The 25637-nt window shown below is 39.0% G+C and overlaps 2 protein-coding genes across 6 annotated transcripts in view; one reads left to right on the top strand and one right to left on the bottom strand.

Moving 5' to 3' along the window:
• Nucleotides 1–6180, bottom strand: part of LOC103473303 (secretory carrier-associated membrane protein 1) — a 14088-nt gene extending 7908 nt beyond the window's left edge. The window contains exon 1 of one of the 2 annotated variants that reach the window (XM_008423417.2): nt 5859–6180. In XM_008423417.2, coding sequence (XP_008421639.1) covers nt 5859–5915 — 57 coding nt within the window. In that variant the 5' untranslated portion in view covers nt 5916–6180. Of the gene's footprint in view, nt 1–781; nt 1112–5858 lie in introns of those variants that run through there. The other variant, XM_008423418.2, reaches the window with a different exon arrangement.
• Nucleotides 6181–7328: 1148 nt separating this feature from the next.
• Nucleotides 7329–25637, top strand: part of ap3b1a (adaptor related protein complex 3 subunit beta 1a) — a 68696-nt gene continuing 50387 nt past the window's right edge. For 2 of the 4 annotated variants that reach the window (XM_008423416.2, XM_008423413.1), the window contains exons 1-5: nt 7329–7663; nt 17561–17636; nt 17737–17811; nt 21326–21421; nt 22327–22487. In XM_008423416.2, the coding sequence (XP_008421638.1) occupies nt 7533–7663; nt 17561–17636; nt 17737–17811; nt 21326–21421; nt 22327–22487 (539 nt within the window). In that variant the 5' untranslated portion in view covers nt 7329–7532. Of the gene's footprint in view, nt 7664–14323; nt 14757–17560; nt 17637–17736; nt 17812–21325; nt 21422–22326; nt 22488–25637 lie in introns of those variants that run through there. The other 2 variants (XM_008423412.2, XM_008423414.2) reach the window with 2 other exon arrangements.

The raw sequence follows: 25637 nt of genomic DNA, 5'->3' as shown, positions 1-25637 counted from the left end.
TTTTTTTAGGGCAGGGCAAAAATCTGATTTAACCAATAAATCGAAATTTTGCTTTTTGAAGATTTCATTTTTGGAAAATCGCAATTTGGCCAAACATGTTCTTTGGCAAGCATCTTTTACAGCTTCTATTTGGACTTTCAAATCATGTAAACTCTATGATGGTATATTAGATTTCTTGTTTTTTTATAACATGAATAAATTCGTATTACACAAATACCTTTGTAAAATTAGAAGAATAATGTAGTAATTTTAGGAGACCAACACACAAAAAATAAAAACAAATTTAATGAAGAATGTTGAGGTTCTTGTCAAGTTATACTTATGCATAGATTTCACCGTTAATACTAAATAGAAATATTGAAATGTTTAACACATTAGCATTGAATTATCAGTAGCAGAACTTCGAAACGATTCTGAAAACGAATCTATTTCGAAGAACAAACAACAGAACTGAGGAGCTCCTGATAACGGAGGGGGTTTTCCCCCTCAAAATAATTTTTTTTCACATAATTTTAAGACTTTATCGTTTGGTAAAATGATAAGGCGGAGGTGCAGGAGTAAGGCGCGCGACCCACAGACGCGTGCGTCACAGGTACCGGGTCCCCAAAACAGAAACAAACAAAAATTAATTAAAACCGGAAATGATTTGACAAAATGAAAGACTTTATTTTTAAACCACATCGCACAGCCCTAGTAATCATGTAATTGCATTAAAAATATTCGTCCCCGCACGCAACAGTTGAATTTATATCGTCACCGTCCTGTTTCATAATTAGCTTACCATGAGCTGCCGGTTAGCCTCGCGCTAGTGTCACTCAAATGGCTGCTGGAGACAAACATCCAATCTGGGTTATTCCTGAAGTGCCAGCCTTACCCAGTCCCGTCTCTCCCGGACTCTTGAATGTCTCGCAGCAGCTATTCCGCTGCCGCATGCATGCAAATGAGGCGTCACCGGAGCGCTGTCGTTAATTTTTCAGTGTACACTGCGTTTAAAATTTAATGCTGTCCTACTGCCTGGCTCCGCACACCCAAAGCAAATTAACTGTGTTTTTTTTTCTTTTGGAACATCATCACCTGGCACGCTCTGCCTGCTGCATGAAACAATGGAGACAGATTTTAATGTAGAAGCATTTCTACCATATCCTGGATCCGAGCAAGCCGCTGAGTTGTGATGTGATATCTCCATCATAAAAAAAAAAAGATCTGACAGACTCTAATTAGCCTATTTTCTGAGAAATGGGACAAAACAGTCAAAGACCAGAGGGTCAATTCGTCCCATATGTCGCCAATAACGCCACCATATGATTCCATGAAGTATTGATGATTGCTCCGAGCGTAATGGCGTTAGCCAGCAGATGACCGACATGAGGCAGCAGAGCGCAGGATCGGGAAATGAAGGAAATTAGTGATTTACTGGGTAAATCATTAATTTATCCAGTAAAATGTACCCATCATTCGTCATCATCACCCATCATTCGATGATGACGAATGATGTGGTCATCATCGGATGATGATGACGACATTCTATTAATTTTCAAAGCTGAAAATCATGTCACGGTTACAAAAGTCTTCAAATATTTTCCGTTCATCAGTGTGTTGCAGTAAGCAATAAATCAATAAACGGCATGGTAAATTAAATTGAACTCAATAATTTCCATTTACATGATTTATCGTTTTTTGTTTTTTTTTTCAAATGTTTTCTCTCTTTATATAAAAAACTGGAATGGCAAAAAGTCTTCAGTCTGGTGATTTAGTCTCAACTAGCTCATGTTGTTTAAGGACAATTTTGTTTACAGAGTCTTCATCATTCCATTTGCTGTTTCTGTTGTTTTGCTTATCTATTTTGGATATTTAAAATGTTTTCCAGTTCCAGTGTTTAAATATCCATTACAATTTAATATTTACTGATATTTGAGAATGTGTTCTTGCATTACATTACTTGAAAATGGTCTGAAAAGAACAATATTATCATTTATCCCAATAGCTTCTAGGACAATTTATCGTCCAGCAAAATTTGTTATCATGACAGGCCTATTCTTCCACTCTTCTGGTTTTAAGTTTAATTTAATGAGACAGGATGGAGATGTGCACTGCTGGCCAGCTGGCTGAAGTATGGATAGTACACTTTTCCTTTACCTATACAAGAAACACAAATCAGGATATTTTTGAAATATTTATAATAGTGAAAAATCAAAAGAGCTATGCAGGGAAAACGAAGGGAGAGCCACCCATCTCATGACAAGGTAACACCGTTATAAGCAACAAGCTAAAAGCTAAACCTCAGAGTTACTCTATAAAGAGCAAAACAGTAAAATGAAACTATATTCTGCATAGTAAACTGCTAAATTTAGTGTTGTTTATTCTCTTACTTCTACATTATAACACGTGCTATAATTTAAATTCTTACAGTTGTAATTATCCATATCATGTTCATAATATTTATGAGGCAGTAGGAATAATTGCTAATTTTGTTTATAATGAAAGCAATCTGATGATGTTTCAGGTTTTTAATAGATTTTTTTTGTGTGTGTGATTACACTGATACTTTAGATTACCATACAATGACAATCTAAAACCAGACAAAACTCAAAAGCAACTTCTTCTGTTAAAAAGGAATTAGGTTAGATGATTATGTGAACTAATTTGATCATTATAATTACTATCATAACTATCTAGTACATGTTCAGTTATGTTAGAGAGGCAGCCAAACATTGTGTCTTCCCTAAAAACAACAGATGTGGGAAAAGTGTCCGAAGAATCCAAAGTTTTTCCACGTTGTTGGCTGTGACCTCTGTTATAGAAAGGCACCAGGATCCAAAATGCAATGGCAATAATATGGGCTAATAATGTTATATTTATTTCAACTAAACACCATTTCCTTCTTTTCTTTTTTTATTTAGTATTGTTGGAATCCATAATTTGCATGCAATAAAGTATAAGATTCTACAAAACGAGCAAGCAGTTCTTGTTCAAAAGCAATATTACACACCGTGATGATACTGCGAAGAAGATAGTAAGTTTACACATTTTACTGCTTTACCCACACATAAGCTCTACAAGGTCATGAATACTACAACACCAGGGTTTCCCCCAGTGTATTATAAGCCTGGCGGACCGCCATGCTTTACTAGCCCCGTCGCCAGGCTAAGCGTTGCTGTTTACGTTTCTAGGAAAAAAAAGAAAAATATATAATAATCGAATCGTTTTTTTTAAAAAGCCGGGCTGCAAGCGTCTCTTTATCTTTTAGCATTTCACTAGCAGAGCAGATTTATTCCTAAAGGACAGGTTTATAATAGATAGGCTTATAGTTGATGCATTTAAACCCGACAGCGTGCGTACTAATCACACAGCTGGCGCCTCTGCGCTTTGAATCGCCGCTGCTTTACTTCAGCGCGGATGGCGCGCCTCCTTTCACTCAAACTGGACACAGGCTGACCTGTATGGATATTTACATCAACCTACTTTGAGGAATTATGATCCTTTAGAGAATTCTAGGTAAGAGTTTAAAGCCCGCCGCGTTAGCTCTGGTTGCGCAGCTCAATGTGAACCGCAGGAATAACTTGTAGCGAATTCAGAGGTCGCGTTGTGGAGCAGTGAGAATGATTTATCTTTGTGAATGAACAATTATATGCGGTGCTTACATCTCAACGCGCTGCCCAGCATGTGGCTCTGTGTCTGTCTTCCCTGTAAAGTTTATGGTCCCGGTTGGCCGGAGCGTTTGTGGATAACGAGCAGCGCTAACCTCATCATGCAGGTTCAGCCCGCTGAGGAGCTTTAACGCTCTTCTCGGAGTCAGGCATCACGCTGATTTTATATTTTATTATTCTTGGTAGTATTTTTCCGGTTACACGATGCATCAAACCATATCAAATGCGTTGTTTACTTAGAGTTAATACGCGCGGCCACACGGAGATCTGAGAAACTCGTCCCATAAACTCGACAACCAGAATAGTTTCTGTGACGCTTATTAAAAACTCAACAGACACGAAATGGAAGAGCTACTGAAGCCACATTAGCAGCATTGAATGAAATCTCCCGTTTGTTGCGCATCTCTGCGTAGTGCAGCAGATTACAGGGCCTGTCCAAGGCTGTGTGAGGCCTGGAGCAGAATCTGACTTAGGGGCCCCTTTTGTTGCTAAACAATATCAGCACCTCTAACAGCTTCTGTGTTAGATTTAGTGAAATATGGCAGAAGGGAGTAGTTTAATTGGCCAGCCTAAAAAGCAATAAGTTATTATCGAAGTTTACTAATTTGTATTTGTAAATTCAAAGATTAAACTCACATCATCAAATTGTTGCTATGGTAACAAAACAATCTAACTATGAATATTGTTCTTTGAAGATTTACTAAGTAAACTTGCCAGCTCCTTAAAATCTTGTATATAAAATGTTTAACAATTTAAAATAATTTAATTTATGTATGCCTAAACAATTGAATAAAATTTAACAGCATTGATAATCTCAATAAACAAGTGTTACAGTTATATATCTATGGTCTGTTTTAAATTATTAGCATTTATGGGGGCCCTGAAGCCCTTCGGGGCCTGATGGAGCCACTGACTTAATTTGGATTAAACAGATGTGCAAATTTGTTGTTTTTAGACTAGTTGTTTATTTAAATAGCATTTCACTAGAGATCTTTTCCCGTAACATATAATTGCACAGTAATACTTTTACATTTCCTGTCAACTTAACATCTTTTAATACAAAAACACGGTGCACCGCCGGTGAACCGACTTGACGCCCCGACCACCGGGCTTAACAGGTTTTCTGGGGGAAACCCTGAACACTGTTCCATGTGTATGGTTTTACTGAGGGAATAAGACTCAAAGTTATTCATTTTCAATAAGAGTACCGCATTTTCCACACTAAAAGGCGCACCTAAAAACCTTCAATTTCCTGTAAAGACGACAGTGCACCTTATAATCCGGTGCGCCTAATATATGGAAAATATTGAGCCACAACAGGTCTAGCAACTACGGTAAGCAGCCGCCGACTTCATTTTTCCACATCCACATTCTTTACAAATGTGGATGTGTAATAATACATATATTATACATGTATGTTTGAAAATTCGGAAGCTATAATTTTCTTTTTGGGACCAACCATCTTTACATGGGACGTTTCAAACCTGCTAATGTAGAAGTCTATCTATTGGTGCACAGTACTTTGCATAAGTAAAATGCTTTATTTATTTATTTTTGGACAGGGCACCAAAACTAACTCTAGCCCAGGTGCCCTTATCCTTTTAAATCCGGCCCTGGGTGGGAGCCCTTTTAGGAATCTGCCCTCTCCTTAAATCAGTCATAAATTTCTTTTTAACCAAAAACATCCCCAACCAACAATTGATGCCCATTTGTGCATGTTTGCACCATCAGATATGATTTATAGGGACGGTAGGAGGTTAAGAGGTCAAAGTGCACCTGATCAAACGCAAGCCGTGCAAAGACGATGTATACATCTTCTTTGTATACATTTTGATAAAAAGACGAGATGCTCTCATAGCTCTGCTTTGTTTTGAGTTCCTGCTTATCGCTCAACTTTTTAATATCTTGTTAAGCTTCTATATAAACATATGATTCAGTGTATAAATTAAATGAATCAAGTCAAACGTGAAAACCTAAATGCGTATATATATACCTGTTGATGCTGCGGTCTGAGTTAGCGCTAACACCTGCTTTATATTTCTATATTTCCTATAAAGCTTCAAATTCAAGTAGTTCTATTCCAGTCCCTTCACAGAACCCAGTCGGTGCCAAATTTTCCTCCCGTCTTACGTGTCGCCATGTAGTTGCTATAAATGTTGTATGAATACAGCGGCTAACGCTACAGCAGCTAACTTAGCCAGCCAGTGGTACCTGAAACGGGTTGCTAAAGTCCTGGTCCGCGAATGGGTTGCTGTCGAAGTCGGACATTCTTCCGCTGAATGGACAGCTTCACGTCGGTTCCGTCCACGTCCGTCTAATGTGTTAGTGGTTCTGGTAATATTTAAACGTGAAAGCCGGGTGAAGTGGCTCTGAGGCAGCCGACGAAACAGCTGACAGGTGGAGGTGAGGGAAAATGTTGACCGGTCCCAGAAACAGTATCCTGGAGGAGAACACCGGATCAAGCGCGACACGAGGACACGTCAGGCGGAAGTGCAAAAACGTCACAGAGGAGAAACACGAACGGAAAAAGTATTCACTAAGAGCGTTCTCATAATAGGATGCGATTCTTGCGCATTATGTAATTCCCAGTAGCATGAAAAAAAAAAAGCAGCGAAGTCTGCTTCTTAATTTGGAAATATTTCAGATTTTAATTGTATTATTCAAAACCTCTTGAATCTGGAAAGTTTATTAACTTACTGCTGATGGCAAAGATGAAAAAATATACACAGATACATTTGTTAATGTTTACTCAAATGAGTCAGTAATTAATTTGTAAGAATGTATTTTTGATCAATGAGCTTTGACCAAGCAGAGTCACTGGGCGGGGATAAGAAATGACACGAACAGTAACATTTTTATAACAAATGTTGCAAATCAAATGATACATTGTTACTTAACCAGTTAATTATTTCAGCAAAGATGGCATGAAAGGCACTTGGTAGAATAGCTCCCTACGACATTTGTGCATTTTGTTCTCTTTGTTGCTTCCCAAGTAACAGGCGAACTCGTGGCGTTTCAGCCATAGATCTACACGTTAGGAATGTGAGAAGTTTAAAGGTGGGGCCATCGCTAACTAGACTGTTTTAATTGACAGACTGAAAAAACCATGTTTTTCTATAATTATATTTGTAGAGCATGGTTTCGCTGCTACTTGTTTTCTTGCAGTTGCTCTACTTAACATAAGGAAAACACAATTGTGCTTGTTATTAATAAACATGAAATGAAAAAAAACATAATTTTTACATAACCATAGCCATAGATATCATTTGAACTATGTAAAAAAAAAGACATAACTCAAATGGTCGCTTCGGAATCAATAAATTATGGTTGAACTGAATATTCTGGCAATTTTATCCAGTAAATTGTTTACTTTTTGATTTTGTAATTTTAGTACAATGGCTTCAAGTTGTAATCATTTTAAACTGTGAAATTTGCATTGGAATTATACTTGACAAATTTCACAAATTAAAAATGTTTTTTTTTTCATTTCACGGTCAAATGAAATATTTTTTCCCCCAACTTTGATCAATTTCATTTTGATTTGAACGAGTTTTAATTATTTCTCTGAATGTTTTTATGTCAGAGGGTTTTTCATTTAAAAAACTGAAAACACACTTGGTTCGCCTGCATCAGGCTCTAGTTGTTGTATATCTATGGCCGCCCTGCAGCTGAAGCCCAGTCATGTGACGCCAACTTGTCCAACTCACACTTCCGCTTCTGCGTGTAAAAAAGTTGTGAAAAATCTGGAAGAAGTTTAGCTCTGCAGGAACTTAAAAAAAAGACACTACGGTGACGTTTTTCTTGACAAGGTAACGCGACGTTTACCGCTCCGAACATACGCGGAGTCAGTTTTCCTCTGGGGCCTGCAGTTTTAGAAGCGAAGTCATGTCGACTACAGCTCTGTACAACGACCAGCAAGGAGGCGCGGAGGCTGCGGTGGAAGCGGGGCAGGAGACCACCGCCACCTCCTCCAGCGGCGGGGCTGCCTTTGGACTTTTCAGCACCGACTTTAAGAAGTAAGTCAACTCCATATGTTTCGCTATCAAATACTTCCGAGCTTTTGAGTGAACAGGTTTGTGGTCGACGCCATGCAGCTGTTTGCGGCCAGCAGCCTCTGAAAGACTTGCTAGCATTCCTTGTTGCACACCATCATTAAGGACCTTTGACTTGTCATGTGAGCTCCAACTACACCCCTTTAACTTCAGCTGACTCCAATAAAATAATAATGTAGTACATGTCACCGTTTTGTATGTATACTCTGTTATGCTGTTGCGCAAACGGTTTTAGTTTTTCCAAATTTGACTGCAAATAGTTAAGAATTCGGGGTTGGCGATATGGGCTTCAAATTTCATCACGATATTTTTGGTTGATGTTTATCGTGATAATAATAAAAATACTATCCCTTCTTTTCAGTTGTTTTTTTTAAGGCACAGCCAAGGGCGTAGGAACTAGTCTGTCATTGGGGGGGACGCATATCGGAATCCTGACAGATCAGTAAATAGCTTGAGCAGAAATGTCATAATCTATTGTGCCATCAACACATCAGTAATGCGTTAGTCTAATCTGACCCTTGTTTCAGTAACAAGTATTCTAAAATGTTACTATTAACAATCCAATAATCAGATTAAAATTATGCATAGTACAATGACGGTCATTCCAGGATGAACATTCACTTTAGCATTTGCCTCACAACTAGCAAGCTACACACTCTGGTAGCACAGACAGGCTACCAGATTCTGAAATATGTTATTGGCCAAAAGACATTTGATTATTTGTCAAAATGCACGGATATAAATTGACTGGTAATTGAACAGGTTCTACCTCTTTCTAAAACCAAAGTAGAAAACGGCTCATAAAATAGGACTCGACAGTTTTAAACTCAATACAGCAGTATGACCAACAAAAATAAAATCTAAAAAACAAGTTTTGTTCTTCTTGAACAACTCTCTACATCAACAGTTTGATCTACAAAATAAATAAAAAATGATACTTTTCACATCTAACAGACACTTTAGCTCCTCACTGTAAACTCAGTCTCACTTTCCAGCTCTGCATTCAGTAACTTACCAAACATGAGCCATAAAAATGCTAAAGCAAAAAGCCTAAAAGTTTTTTTTCTCCTGTCATTTTCAGCCGCAAACATTTAACTGAAATGTATACAGATATGCGTTTCTGTCTCTGCCTCCCTCTGAGTCTCTACAGCCTGATGTTCCTGCATGGATTCATGGATTTACAACAGACACTACAGTAATGTACAGTGTCAGAATGTGAACTAAACAGTGTTGTGGTCAAGTCCACCAAACCCAGTGGTTCTTAACCTGGGTTCGATCGAACCCCAGGGGCTCGATGAGTCGGTCTCAGGGGTTCGGCGGAGCCTCTGCCGCGGTGTTATACACACTTGTGTAAAGTCGTGATGACGCCCCGCTTTGCCATCACTTGCTCCAGAGAATCATATTACATTGCTTAGCCAATCAGGGCTGCGGAGGAGCACTGATTGAAGGAGTTCCACTCTCAGCATGGATTTGAACTTTTGTCTTTAATTACTTCAGCAAAGCCCACAGTTTTTACCACATTCTATAGTCTAAATCTGCTCCTTAGTCGCAACTGGGGGGTTCGGTACCTCAAAAAAGGTTAAGAACCACTGACCTAACCCGAGACCAAGACAAGACCAAGACCATAGTGTATCGAGACCGAGACAAGACCAAGACTTTTAGGGTCCGAGACCAAGTCAAGACAAAGACCAGCGCCACGCTATACATGATATGATAAAATGTGAAATATGATCAAAATTACTTCTCAAATTGATCTGAAAGATCCATATTCCCATAAAAACACATAGATATTAAATACTTAATAAATTTAACCAATATTAAATTTACCAAACTCTTTGTTCTGCTTTGCTACGATCCGATCCGATGTTTGGAAACCCCAGTGGTTTCCAAACATTTTTTGCAACCCGCTACAAATAGCTGTGTGGTTGAACGATGTATTTTTGAGGGGGGCATTGACTTTTTCAGGGGCAAAATGAATCTATGTAGCTGAACATGGACAACAACTTAGCCTATAAGCTACTTGTTAAGCTTAAAGTGATGTATTCATATTAGCTAGCTAGTCATCTTTTAGCTGACTTTACCTGCATCAAGCAGCTTTACTAAACAGTCTATTAGTTTGGGGGGAAAACTGTGAAAAGTTCTTTGCGTTTTGCTGGTTTGCTGCCATGATTCTAACACACCTGTGCAGCTTCGCACAGCAGCAGCAGGTCTCCTTCGCTGCCGCACAGGTGTAAACCCAGCGTCGTAGCGCTCATGTTGCGTTTAAAGGAGGCTCCGAAAAACTGATTACCACATGTTAACAACGGATTAAAGTTTTAACCGCTGATAAAAGTGACAGAGGACACAGATATGGGAAGTGTGGAAGCCCCTACTGTATCAAATTGACAGGAATAACAGACATATAGTATTCATGTTTTTTTGTTTTTCTTTTTAATCCAAACGGCTTCCTGCACCCCCCCTGCAATGGCACGGCGCAAACCCCCTGGGGGGCGCGCCCCACAGTTTGGGAACCTCTGATGTATGCTATTCTGATAGCGTATGGTAATCTGATAGGCTCTCGGAAACACTCCAGTCCTATCCAATGAGTAAAGACCCGTGCAGAAGAATTGTACTGCTCCTGAATGTCGCATCACTACATTGCAGACTTTTGGACACAGCGTTGTCTCATATGTGTGACAAGTCAGTCAACACCTCCGCACAATGATTCAGAGCAGTGAGTGACAACTTTTTTTCATCACAATTCTTATGTGTCTCTGTACAGCTAGCTTTACTAACACCACGTCAACGGAGCTTACCTTTCTTTGAGATACTTTTCTAAGTGACGAAAAAAGTTAGACGTTGTCCCCACCGTCTGTGAAAGCGAAGCGCTGCTGAGTTAGCTGTGGCCATCGGATTTCTTATGATTTATGCAGCGTTATTCTATTGCTGACTATTAGACAGATCTTCTGCTGCTGAGAGAAAACCACTGCGCATGTCTTGGAGCGCCGCGTGCGAGTAAAAGGTGAGGGGGGAAGGGAGGAACATAAACGTGTAATTGGCAAGTCACGTTTTTGGTTGGATTTTAATCGGTGCGTTTTGCATATGTTAACAAATGAATTGGATAATATGCTGCATGTTTAGTGACATTTTCACAGTTGCGGTCTCGACTGGTCTTGAAATAAAATGCCGAGTCCTCAGCGACCAAGACCAAATGCGGTCGAGTCCGAGACAAGACCGAGACCATCAAAAAATTTTCTCGAGACCAAGACCGATCTCGAGTACTACAACACTGGAACTAAATATAAAAAGTATGTTTTTATCATACAGAATGAGAATTTAAACAACTTAATTTTCATATGTATACATTATTATACATCTCAATAATGTACACATTATTGAGATGTATAATAATAATGTATATTATTATACATTATTATTATACAATATTTGCACTATACAGTAAATATTTACTGTGCTATTTACTGTAGCACAGTAAATAGAGTGCTACACACTATTTACTGTGTAGCAAAAAATTTCACTAATTTATTTTTAAACCTCTCCTCAAGCACTTTTTTTATTGTCTCCTAACCATTACCCTTATAGTGTGGAAACAATGAAAGAAATATTGAAACGTTGAAAGAAATCAACCTGACATCAGTCTTCACCTGTTCTCCTTTCTGGTTTTACTGAAATTAATATAATTTTTATATCTTCACTCTGAAACTCCACCTGGCTCTCCTAAGTCTTCCCTGACCTGCTCCTCTCATAATAAAATAATTTAGTTTATTTTAAAATTAAAAACAGTTGATGCATATTTCAATAAACTAAATGAAGACCTCACCAGAGCTTCCTCACCTTTCTTCATCATTCTAGCACTGCTGTTCTCCTAAATATCTAAATAATATAAATACATGTTAAGTGGTCAGTACGATCAGGTGTTGCTTACATAATAAAAAGGCTCATTTCGCTGCTGTTTCAGTCTCATTCTAAATCATTGTGACTAGACTAGCTAACTTTTAATCAAAGTTGGCAGTAAAATTTTGAACATGTGACTATCCCAGAATTAAAACCGCTTAACCAAAAAGATTTAGTTCTATATATGAAAGTAAGATGTTATAAACGAGCGATATTCATGGCAACATTCCTGACAGATCGTTTACTTCATTCAAACGGAGTTTCTCTGACTCCGTCTGTTGCTGCCTTTACTCTGAGCCGTTCAGAGGGGGATGGGGAGGAAGCGCTCTGCTGAATGCGTTGTTGTGCGCCTTCAAAATAAAAGCGTGCGAGTGGAAGATTTAAAAATTCTTCGCAACTGCGGTGAAATTATTGGGGGGGACGAATGTGACTGTCTCCAATATTGGGGGGGACATGTCCCCCCGTTCCCCCCTCTTCCTACGCCTATGGGCACAGCAATCAAAGTCGCACAATGCCGCTTTTGAAAGATGTTTGAAATGGTCTAATTCATATGGAGCTGATTGTTATTTTTATCACTTTAGTCATCCTATACAATTTTTTGGAAGCTATTGATGCCCTCATGAAAAGATGGAGAAAATGATTCCAACAATACAGTCAGTTTTAGTCCCCTCATCCCCCAAGCATTATTAATTGGAATTTATTGCCATAAATCAAAATTTTTACAAGAAATTTGTCACAATAAATGATGCAGTAAATGCCTACCTTAGGGACAAGCTTTGATGTAAAAGAGAAGTTTGTATTATTTAAATTTTATGTTATATTTTCTGTTTGAGTTCTTGAAGTAACAAAAAAAAAACAGGAATTGAGCTTGAAATTTGAAGTGGCCAGAAAAAAACTTGATCTGTGCGTCCCTCTATCAAATGTGCTTTTATTAGTTTAATGTTTTTGATTTTCTTTGTCATTTTTTGCTCCTTGTTTGTAGGTCGTTTGCCTAATCTTCACGTCGGTGTGTAACTTTGTCATGCATTTTTTTTTTTTTTTTACAATGGTTATGCTTTTAATCTTTCAAAGTCAATCATTAAAAAGCAGAATTTTACTACACATTTCTAGCGTGAGCTGTAGAAAACATACTGTTTTCCCAATTACATTCTGATATAATTTTGCAGTTTTGCAAACTGTGACTGTTGGAGCAAAGATGTGATAAGAATGTCAAACACCTTTTCTAGTTGCAAAACTTTTCACATTGCTTATTCTTCAATTTAGTTTGGTATAAAGGAGGCTACAGTTAGCATGTTGGAAGTTTTTTTTGTTTTTAACATTTTAGGTCAGAAAACGACCACCAGAGGTCAGCAAATCACAATCTGAATCAGCTTTTGTATCCGTTACTTTTAAAATCAAACACATTAGTGAAGAGAGCTGCAGATTTAAGTTATCCAAGGTGTGTGTGATAAGAGAACTTTTTACTTATTTATTTTTTATATTTTGTCTTTAAACCTCAGCAACAAATCTGCAGAAGTGTAATGTCTCTTGACGAGCTAAGAGACTGAGAAGAAAAGTACAAGATATGAATAATGTGTCAAAACAGAGTTCATCATGCGTATGAATAGTGACGCTGAAAGAGTGAACAAAAGTTCCCACAGATACATTCCCTAAGCTTATGAAATGTCGTTCCAGAAGAGTGGAAGCTGTTATATTCGCAAAAGGTGGGAAGACATTATATTAAACCCTGTATTAGGAAAAGAATGTTACATTACAGACTTTCAAAAAATATACTTTAAATGGGCAGTACTATGTAAAATCAACTTTTTTTTTAAGCTATTGATCATTGTATATTGTTATTCCCTCATCAAAAATATACCTGGAGTGCTGCTTTGATTCTTACATGCATGTTTGAGAAATCCTTTAGTTCAACCATTCGAGTTTATAAAAGCAGAGCTTCCACATCACAAAGCAGCCTTGCTACGCACCTCCCACACACAGCTCCTTCGGACTAGCAGCAGCAATTACCAAACACCTAGTGCATCTACTGAGCTCATTATACGAACTATTTCTGGTGCTCTAACGAATATTTGTAAATGCGTAATATAGGTTTGTTGTGTGATGAAGTGCTGAGTATTGGAAATAGCAGGGGCTTCTTAAAGAGACGGGGGCCCAATTTCAAGGCGTCAAATTTCTTTTAAGTCATATTTGATATATGCATTGTTTTTATAATCACTGAAGGTGAAGTAATTACCTGTTTGTGCTATTAAATGATACTACGTGGACTGAAAACGCATAACACATCAACCAAAAACTGTCAATCCATCCCTTCAAAGAAAACAATACGGGTTTCAAATGGGCCAAAACTAAATTTGTCATAAGCCAGATTTCTACATTTACAATATTAAAAAAAGAACCTCCCTTCTTTTGTACTCCACGTCTTCAAGGCTATTTCCTCACATTCATCCTGGCTCGGCTATCTTTAATTAAAGGCCTGTCCTGTTGGCCTCGCCTGCCAAACTTGGCAGGGCATGCAGACCCCGGCCGTGTCGGTCCAAAAGTGGTTTATCGTACGGCGGTAGCAGAGGAAAAGTGGCTCTATGTTTACCCACCAGTCAAGATAAGGCCCTCCTTTTTCCCCTAGAGGGAAGTGCTGTTGAGTCGCACACAAAGCCAGGAGGCAGGTGAGGCAGCCAGGGCCACATGTGCCAGCAGGGAGCAGAAACAGTCGAATGACGTCCATCCAGCAGCAGCAGGAGGAGAGAACGTGAACAAACCCTGTCCTCAGGCATAAGGATGACCAGCCGTTAGCGAGTTAAAGGGGGCATCTTGTGACTTTCTTTCTTTTTTTTTGCACAACAGAAGAGGAAGAGAGAAGTGAATGACAAAGTCTATGCAGCCTGTCTTGGGGTGTTTTCCCAGCAGTGTCTGGCTTTGGCAAAAAATGACGACTTCATTCTGAACCTGAAGAAGAAACAAACGTTTGTGGATTTTCCGTCAGAAGACGGTCCAGGATGAACGGCGGTTTCTCGTCACTGCGTTCGGAGGTGGCAGGGGCTATGAGGACGGTACTGGTGTCCGCCGAGAGCTTGCAGCTCACTCTGAAGCCTGAGCTCACTCAGGAGGAGCAGGCCCTGACGCACGCCACCGCCGGCGGTAAACCCAGGGAGAATCTCAAAGCCGGGTACAGCAGTAAGGCCGTTGTCTGAGAAGAGATTTCTGCTTGGTTACTGAGCCAGATGAAGTAGACAGAAAAACATTAGGAGAATTAAAACGACGACTAGGTGGTTTGAAGCGGTGTGGAGCAGAAATATTTAAATCACTGCGTTTATGTGTGAAACTAGAGATGCACCAATCTGATACTGATATCTGTATTGGTCCAGATATTGAAAAAAAAATCAGGTTTCCATGAATGTGTCCAATTCATAAGATCAGATATTCAGTCTAATTCTATGCTTTGTGCTCTGAGCGACGTCATGTTTTACTATCTTACACTTTGTTCAGAATTCCTAATTTCACTTGTTGGACCATCTGAATGAAGGTTTGTTGCAGTTTATTCAAGGTTTTCAACCCGTGTCCTTCACTTTCTTTATTATTTATTTTACATTGGCTGTTACTCTTTCAGCTGCAGTGACTGAACAAATGAAAGTTTTTACATGTTTGACCAAGCTTGTGAAGCTGTTGGTAAATTTAAACATGCTGCACTGGTACAAAGTTATCAAATAAATGTGTAATTCAGCATATTTATGTCTGCTTAAAAAAAAAGGATAAATTTTAAATCAATTCAGCATTGTTTTTGTATCAAATTGGTATCGGCTGATTCTACACCTTGGATATCTGTATCAGAAGTGGAAAAAAATGGATAAAATGTGAATAAACTTTCTTTTGAATTGTACAGAAAGTAATTGGGAATTCTAAATATATTGTTAAAAGAAAGAAAAAGCACGAAGTTGCTCAGAGCACAAAAAATAGAATTAGACTGAATAGGTGGAATGAAATGAGGTGAAATCAAGGCATCTGCAGAGTTTTGCATCAATTAGCCTCAATAAAACGTAACAATGCTTGACATGGGAACTGTCTGAGAGTTCGCTGAAACAGTTGACTGGTAACAATGTCCTGCTGTTCTCCGCATGGGACACTGAGAACAACCATTGTGACTTGGCCTGTTAGCTTCCTAAAACATGATCATTGTCGTCATGTCAACAATGAGCCGGTTTAAATCATCTTTTTCCGAGGACAGCGTTGTTTTCAGACTGTGCTGCTGTTGTGCAGCGTTACCTTTGCGTGTGTGTGTGGACCATTTTCTTGATGTATCCGACGTTATGGGGACCTGTGTGGTCGCCATAAGGAGAAACGCTGTTTCTTGGTCAGGGGGTTAGATTTAGGTCTAAGGTGTGAATTGAGTTTTGGTTAGGGTTAGATACGTAATGGTAAGATTTAGACCAGTCAATCAATCAATCAAATTTTATTTGTATAGCACATTTCAGCAGCAAGGCATTTCAAAGTGCTTTACATAATAAAAACAGAAATAATCAGTGAGAAAGGGAGAGATTAAAAAAAAAATAAAAAAAACAAAAAACATTACATCATTAAAACGTCGAAAAGAAAGAAGAAGAAATTAAAAACATTAAAGACATAAAAAGATGGAAGACATCAAAACCCGCACTCTAATCCTAATTTAGCCATAAGCAACTCTAAACAGGTGAGTTTTAAGTTGAGATTTAAAAGCACCCAGTGTTTCAGCTGTTTTACAGTTTTCTGGAAGTTTGTTCCAAATCTGTGGTGCATAGAAACTGAATGCTGCTTCTCCTCGTCTGGTTCTGGTTCTGGGGATGCAGAGCAGAACCAGAACCAGAAGATCTGAGGGGTCTAGACGGTTGGTACAGTAATAACAGATCTTTAAGGTATTGTGGTGCTAAACCGTTCAGTGATTTATAAACTAACATCAGTATTTTAAAGTCTATTCTCTGAGCTACAGGGAGCCAGTGTAGGGACTTTAAAACTGGTGTTATGTGCTCTATCTTCCTGGTTTTAGTGAGAACCCGAGCAGCAGCATTCTGGATCAGCTGCAGCTGTTTGATTGATTTATTAGTCAGACCTGTGAAGACGCTGTTGCAGTAATCAATGCGGCTAAAGATAAACGCATGGATGAGTTTCTCTAGATCGTGCTGAGACATAAGTCCTCTAATCCTAGAGATGTTCTTCAGGTGATAGAAGGCCGACTTTGTGAATGTCTTAATGTGGCTCTGAAGGTTCAGGTCAGAGTCCATCACTACTCCCAGGTTTCGGGCCTGATCGCTGGTTTTTAGTTGTAATAACTGAAGCTGTGCATTGATTCTAGTTCGCTCATCTTTAGGTCCAAAGATAATAACTTCAGTTTTGTTTCTGTTTAGCTGGAGAACGTTTTGGCACATCCACATATTTATCTGTTCTAAGCATCTATTCAGTGATTGGATGGGTTCCGAGTGTTTCTTAACCCTGGTCCTCACCGCCCCCCTGCTCTGCTCTGCATGTTTTAGATGTGCCTCTATTCCAGAACAGCTGATTCAAAGGATTGCATGACCATCAAGTTCTGCAGAAGCCTGTTAATCACCGAGAGACACAATTCAGGTGTGTAGCAGAAGGGGAAAAACTTAAAACATGCAGGACAGGGGGTGGTGAGGACCAGGGTTGAGAAACACTGGTTTAGACTGTAGAAAATGAATGGAAGTCAATGGTACGTCCCCACAAAGATGGCCACCTAAACGTGTGTGTGTGTGTGTGTGTGTGTGTGTGTGTGTGTGTGTGTGTGTGTGTGTGTGTGTGTGTGTGTGTGTGCGTGCGGGGTGGGGGGAGCTGTAATGGGTGAAATGGATCCAGATGTCCAGAACATGAGGATTTCACAGCACCTTTGACCCAGTTGAAACTTTGAAACTGATTAGTTGAATAGCCACGGTGCACACGGTGTTCCAGCTGAGACGTTGACCAGAAATGTCTTCCTGTTCCCAGAAACGAAGACCTGAAAGAGATGCTGGAGAGCAACAAGGAGTCCCTCAAACTGGAGGCCATGAAGAGGATTGTTCAAGTGAGTTTGTTCTTATTTATTTGCTGTTTTTACTTTTTTAGAGAAAAAAAACTACCACAAGTACTATGTATATATAATTATATATTTGTATTCCTTTTAGCTCATTTCTAAGGGGAAAAATGCATCCGACTTGTTTCCGGCGGTGGTGAAGAATGTCGCAAGCAAGAACATTGAGGTATGACACCATTGAGAGGAGATGATTCATTTCATGTTGGCATGACTCACCACGTGGTTTCTGCTCGCATGGCGCTGGAACAAATTTCCTCATATAAAGCAAGAATTGGATCATGTGGATGGCTTAATTGAGTTGCAGCATTATTATTATCCATGCAGTGGATGACCTAACTAAATCAGGATATTTTATAAAAAGCTGATTCTGTTTCAAATTGAACCAGATTTAGCTTGGTTTGTCTGTTTGGCTGCTGTAGATTTTTCTTTTGTTTATATTACAACCAGGCCTTTTGCAATAATCAATAAATCAATTAATTGCATGATAAATTAAATTAATTTGCATTGTTTGCCGTTTTTCTCTTTTCTCTCTGACTTTTGTCATCCAGTTTTCTAAAATTCTTCAGTCTGGTGCTTTGGTCTGTTTTTTTTTTGTTTTGTTTTTAGAAGGATAATTTTGTTTACAAAGACTTCATAATTAATTTTATTTGTTGTTTTATTTATTTTGGATATTTAAAATGTCTTCCAGTTCCAGTATTAAATGTTCATCAGAATTTAAAGTTTATTTGAGAATGTGTTCATTATATTGCTTGAAAATGGTCTTAAAGCAACAATATTGTTTATCGCAATAACTCCCGGGACAATTTATTGTCCAGAAAGGTTTATTGTGACAAGACTAATTACAACTACAAAATTCAATGTGTTTTAATTAAATTTTTTTTAAACTTGAAAAGTAGTGCGTAGTTTGTAAAACACAAAGATAACACATAGTTTAATCTCTTTTTTTTTTTTGGTTATAAGACTCAAGCATGTTGTGAGTTTCTCTCATCCCGAGGACGGGCCTCGGTATCCTCCCCACGAAGCTGATTTTAGCAAATAACCGAACTCTAAGCAGCTGTTCCAGAAAGGGGTCCATGCCCAGAGCCTGTGAATATTGATTAGCAGCAGCAGAATAAATCACGATGCGCGAAGGGGGCTAGCATGTGAGCAGGGGGCCAGAGGCCGGGCGCCGCGTACGAGTCATGGCACCGAAGCAGCTGGGCGGCAGGGAGCGGGGACAGACCAGCGGATATAATTGGACAGAGGCGGTCTGCAGTCACATCTTCTCTCTCCTGCCTCGTCTGCACCAGCTGCTAGGGTTGTGTGAGGTCTTCTTACTTCATCTTACCTCCCTTGTCTTTCCCCGGCTCTTTCCAGTGGGTATGTGTGTGTCTGTCTCTAAAAATGGCCTCCTCATTCTCACTCGCCTGCCTCACATCTTTGCGAGCGACCGCGTCGCACTAATTACTGCACAACCTGAAGAGTGCAAGCGCAGTTTGCTGACAGCTGCTGCGATTTCATATGAAAGCTTTTTATTTTTATTCTTATCATTTCTGCTCTGTGATTCCCACAAACGTTGAAGCTGTGTGTTTTGCTTTTTCTTTGGTCTAGATTTATAGTTATTAGTAAAAAGTGTGTGTGTGTGTGTGTGTGTGTGCAACAGATGCAAATCTTTCAGTGTCTTTCTAATCCTGAAAGGGTCAGATGTTGATTCAGAAACAATTTTTTTTTCTGAAATCATTACATTAAATTGGCTGTTCAACTTCTTTTTTTAAAAACTTCTTTTTTTAACCATTTTTAAAAGATTGGTTAAATTTTTTGTAATCAATTAAAGTTTTTTTTTTTTTTACCAATTGAAATAATTTTTTCAAATTTTTTTCACATTTTTTAATTTTTAAAATTTTTTAAAACCAATTTAGAAACATTGGTTTACATTTTTTGAAGCCAATTTAGAATAATGGAAAAAAACAAACAATTGAGCAAATTTGGTTTCATTTTTTTAGACAAATTTTAGATTTTTTAATTTTTTTTTCCAGTTATTTTTTTTTTATCAAAGGGAGCCGATCCTTGAGGGCAGATGGGTTGTGTCTCCTTTCTTATAGTGAGTAATGCCATTAATTCCAGCAGTAATGACCAGAATGATGATGGAGAACTGTGGTTCTCTGCTGCTGGTCAATACGTGCTGGATTGGAACGCACAGGCCCGATTACTGGCTGAAGATCTCTGTGATTGTACCTGAAATATAACCTTTCTCCTGACCTCCAGCTAAAATCGGCTCATAAATGGGATAAGTAATTCCTCAAGCAAGTCGTCATTTTTCACACTTTTTCTTTCCTCTTTTCCGTCTCATTGGTTTGTTTCTGGAGCTCATAACAAGATTTGAAGCTGATTTTTAAATCTGTTTTTGTAAAGCTTTGACTTGCAGACACTGATTTTTAAATGATCCTAATTTATCTTTTAGAGCTATAATTAATTAACAGCAATCTAAATATTCTAACAAAATGTTTTCACTGTGAGCTGAGGTGACGTCACACTGTGTGTGAGAGTGGGCTGTGTTTGAAAAACAAAGACGATGACTACAAAGTTTAAAGGGGCAGTTTTATGTAAAATCGACTTTTTTGCACTTTACGTCATGTTATATAATGTTCGCTCATCAAAATCATACTTGGGGTGTTGCTTTGATTGGTTCATGCTTGTTTGAGAAATCCTTTCATCTCCATGGCAACCATTCAGCTGTGCAAAACTCTTCTCGTTCGCTGCAAAAGGCGTAGCTCGTTCTTAGAGCTGCAACTTCCAAGCTTCTGCCTCACAGAGCAGCCCTCTTACTCAACTCCTGTAGACTAGCCAGCAGCAGTTAGCAAACACCCGAGTCCTCTATGTGTTAGCCTATTTTTTTTTATTTGCTTGTTTCTCATATTAGATTCTTCTAGAAAATCCACTTGGAAGACAAAAATGACACCGTCCGTTCTTAATCTTAGTGAGAACGGACTTCGTAGTTACTAGCCTGTGATTTTCTTCTGTGTGCGGGTCAAAGGCTCCAGGTTCCCGTTCTGGGTCAGGACCTTTTTAGCTGATGACTAGGCGTAAATCCTGGGTTGAAAAGGTGTTCCGAAAGCACTTTGTGTGTGATTGTAATGTAAAAAAACGGCCTGCGATCTGCATGAACATCCAACATTCCAGGACTGGCTTTTTAAAATCGTTTCGGTGTTGTCAGCGCGACCTCGTTGTCTGCTCGCCGGTCTGAAACAGATTGGATCTTTGAGCTCCCAGCCGCCTGGTCTTTGGGGCGTCTCTGGTTTTATTCTTCTTTCCTAGCTGAGGAGCCGATACAAATCAACGGACGACCGACCTTTTGACATCTGAGCTAGTCAGGAAAGCAAGACAAACATAATCTCAAGCGTTCCTGTCAGAAACGAAGAGCAAGGCTGACTCAAACCACAAACTTCTGAAGACGGGAAACCTTTTATAGCAACACTTTTTTCAGCCCTTTGAATAAATGGACTTCCAGTGAAAAATAAAAAACAAACTGCAGGAAAGCTGTCCTTTTTATCTCATACATCATTGTTCTTATTTTCCATTTGATAACTCCAGTCCAAGGCTTTTTCAGCGACTTTACAACCAACCACCAGTTTGTTTCCTTCTCTGACTTAAAACATGAACTTTCTAAATTAACTCTTTGTTCTCTTTCATGTGTTGGGCAGCTGAAGAAGCTTGTGTACGTCTACCTGGTGAGGTACGCAGAGGAGCAACAGGACTTGGCTTTGTTGTCAATAAGCACCTTTCAACGGGCCCTCAAGGTAACAATAGTCCAATCTGAGGCCTTTTCTTTGTCTGAAGCCTTATAAACATAGGAGTTTTATTCTCCAACTTTGAAATAAATCCAAAGTGTTTCAGCCGCCAAGTAATGTCTAAATGGTGTTGCATCCATTTGGAACGCATTCTTACTCATTTCCACTCCATGGGAATTAATTTCTCATGTTTGCCACACCAGTATAGCAAAGAACTGCCTGGATTGCATATAAATTTAAGCAAATTATTGAGGTATCACACATTCATGCCAGCAGCTTTTTGCTTAGTGCTGCATAAACATGATTCAGAAGGTGGTGAAACTATTGGAGAAGCTACTTGTTATGCATGTTTGCAATCATCACAGTGCAGAGAGCCATTATCATGAGATGAGCATTTGTTTTTTTATTGTTACAGCGATATTCCCCAACATTACATGGCAGTTTGAAGCCCACTAGTAAATCTAACCCTCCACTAAAATTGGTGAAAATGTTCTGAAATTAGCTAATGCTAATCAGCTGGGTCATTGAGGGAAATAAATCCTGCTTGTTTCAAAAATGGATAAGTTGAGATTTGATGTCATTTCTTGATCTGAGTTTAACTTTCCACCAGTGTTTTTTCTCTCTCTCTCCACAATTGTCTGCTTCAGTTTTTGCTCCATCTTGAATTATTTTCCGCAAAACTTCCTGTTTGTCCAACTTCATTTTACTTCTATTTTCTTGTAGAGATCTGATTTCAAGATCGGTACTACTTGGTGTCAGTGCTTCTTGTGCCACAGTTTGAGAACATACAGTATTAGGCTATAATGGAGAGATAAAAACAAAAATAACTTCTACTTTTTCTTTCCCTCTTGACTCAAATATCACAGTCATTACAACGGGCATGTTTTCACTTTTCTTCTTCATTTCTGCACCAGGACCCAAACCAGTTCATCCGAGCCAGTGCCTTAAGGGTCCTGTCCAGCATCCGCGTCCCGATTATCGTCCCCATCATGATGCTGGCCATCAAGGAGGCGGCCTCTGACCTTTCCCCTTACGTCAGGAAGACCTCTGCGCATGCTATCCAAAAACTGTACAGGTAGGACTTTATGCACAAATGGCCCTCATTGGTGGACATTCATCCTATATGGATTGATCCCTATTTTGCCACAAAGTGTTCATCTTTTAATAACTGTGACTTTATTTTCAAAAGGTTTTTATAAACTATTGTCCTTTCTTCATTAGTGGACAGGAAGTATGGTAATGAGAGGAGGGAATGACTATAGGATGTGGACAGGGTTGCAATGCCTGGTAGCCATCTTTGGTGGCACATAAGTCTGCTTTTATTTGATTAAACTTGGCTAAATACAAAAATGGATCAGACTTTGTTCTCACTGCTGAAAAGCTTTTTATTCAGTCTAGCTGAAAAGGACGAGCAAACTGGATTAGGTAATAACCAGGGGTGAAAGTAAGGGGGTACGGCAGGATACTGCGTACCCCTAAAAGATTTAGCGGGGGTACGCAGTACCTGCAAGAGAGGGGAGTGGCTGTCTGCTGTAAAAAATTAATGGGTTCACTGTGAGCCGTTAGTGCACCCACTAATCAGCCGTGACTGATTTGTTTTTCAAGAACAATCTCAAACACGACTTAATCAGTTGGTAAACAGCTTTTTTCCCCCATTTCATATTGTTACTGAACTGTTTGTGCGTTGTTAGAGCAGCGGTACAATAATCGCGGAAGGTTTTGAGTCGATTTTGGCATTAGGTGACAAACTGAACGCCACCAGCAGGCTGAGACCAGCACGTCCACCTCTGGCTCGCTTAAAACGTTCATAACTTTATTAAAGAATAACAACAAAAAAATCAACAAAACGTGCTCAAATTAATGACCCCACAGCAATAATAATCTCAGTGATTATTGTTTCAACAAGATGTTGCGCAATTCTGTGCGTTTCGGTTCCAATATCAAAATAACGAGCAGAGCAGGAGTTTAAAATTAACTAATCAACCACCGCTGTGTTCATGAGAGGCTTATTAATAATTGCAAAATAAATATCAAGCCTGCAAACCTAATATCGTAACAGATTAAATGTCATGTTTTTAACATAATCTCTGGTCGGCTTGTGGAGCGCAGGAGGTTGCCATGGCAAAGGGTGTGTTTAAATGACAGAGACGGAGAGTAAAAAAGTGCGGGTGGTTTAGAGTTGATCACCTGTTCAGGTTGTTTTACCTTTGTTTGTCTTTGTCTTGGCGCATCACAGCCGCTGTAGTTTCTGAACATTCAATAAACGACAAACTTGGATTAATTACCTCGTTCTTTGTGAGTATATATAAATCACAACAAACATCAAACACTGTAAATACGTTTCATTAAGTATTTAACAAACAAATGACTTCTACCGCAATAATTGTTTGCAGGGTTTCTCCCTGAAAACTTGCTAAACCCGGTGGTCGGGCGCTGAGGCGGTCCACTGGCGGTCCACTGTGTTTTTGTATTCAAAGATATTAAGTAGACAATAAAGTAAAAATATCACTGGGTAATTATATGTTATGGGAAAACATCGTCAGTGAACTGCTATATAAACCCAAAACTAGTCTTAAAAACAACCAATCACAAAATACAATTAAAATAAATATCAATTATGTCCACTTCTGTTAAATACAAATTAAGTCAGTGGCTCCATCAGGCCCCCCAGAGCTTCAGGGGCCCCATAAATGCTAATATTTTACATAGACCACAGATATATAAATGTAGCATTTGTTTATTGAGATTATCGTTGCTGCTAAATTTGACATAATGGTTTCAGCATATATAAATTAAAAGACTTTAAATTATTTAACATTTATATGTAAAATTTTAAGCAGCTGGCAAGTTTACTTTGTAGAAGTTCAAAGAACAATATTCATAGTCAGATTGGTTTGTTACCATAGCAACCATCTGATGCTGTGAGTTTAATCTTTGAGTTTCAGCTCCGTTTGTTCACAAATACAAATTGGTAAGCTGCAGTTATAATTTATTGCTTTTTAGGTTTGCCAGTTAAACTACTGCCCCTGACCTAGATTTCACTAAAAATCTATTTGCTATTGGCGCACATTAACTCTGTCCGACTAAGTGGGCAAAACATTTCATACGGTTTGGTGTTTAGTGTAACCGGAAAAATAATATTAGTAATAATAATAAAATAATATAAAATCAGCATGATACGTGACTGCGAGGAGAGCGCAAAAGTTCCTCACCGGGTTAAACCTGCACGATGAGTGATTAGCGCTGGGTCGTTAACCACTAACGCACCGGCTAACCGGGAACACAGACCTAAACTTTACAGGGAAGACGGGGCCAAACGCTGGGCAGCGTGTTGAGATGTAAATGCCGCATAATGTTTTGTTCACAAATATACATCATTCTCAGCGCTGCTCAAAGCACCTCTGAAAGCGCAACTACAAGTTATTCCTGCGGTTCACGTAGAGCTGCGCAACCAGAGTTAACACGGTGGGTTTAAACTCTTACCTTAATCAATAACTCCTCATAACTAATCATAATTCCTCACAGGGGGTTGATGTAAATATCCATAGCGGTCAGCCTGTGTCCTGTTTGAGTGAAAAGAGGAGCACGGGATCCGCGCTGAGGTTAACTTTAGACATCCAGCTGATGCAGCGCGCGAGGCAACGCGCAGAGGCCAGCGGTGTGATTGGTCCGGCTTTAAATGCATAAACTATAAATATATCTTCTATAAACATATGTTTTAGGAATAAATCTGCTCTGATGGTGAAACGCTCGGAGCAACAGAAACACTTGCAATCCGGCTTTTAAAAAGCATTTTAAAAAAAAATTATTTTATTTTCCTAAAGAAAAAATTAACAAAAAAGGCTTAGCCTGGCGGTGGCGCTAGTAAAGCATGGCGGGCCGCCAGGCCTATAATACACTGGAGAAACCATGGTGTGAAATTAAATTGTCTAATATAAAAAAATAGTTTGGTGCTGTCGGGCTCAGAGTCTGACAGGCATTTCCTTTATCAAACAATTTTTTTGGCTCTTATTTAGTGGAAATATTGATGTTGATGAGATTTTCTCCAAAATAATAACCTTTTTCAACCTTTATAGCTCCACTTTTGAAAATGAGAAACTGACATTCACAAATGACATTGAAATAAAATCCAGTCCAACATCTGGTTTGAGGTGATTCCTCTGGAACCTGTTGGAGGAAAATATCCCAACTTCAGAAGATGAGCTTTAACCTAACAGAGCTCTGT

This window comes from Poecilia reticulata, linkage group LG12 (genome assembly GCF_000633615.1).
Source record: "Poecilia reticulata strain Guanapo linkage group LG12, Guppy_female_1.0+MT, whole genome shotgun sequence".
NCBI classification, from domain to species: domain Eukaryota; kingdom Metazoa; phylum Chordata; class Actinopteri; order Cyprinodontiformes; family Poeciliidae; genus Poecilia; species Poecilia reticulata.
This window is presented reverse-complemented; position numbering and strand designations above follow the sequence as displayed.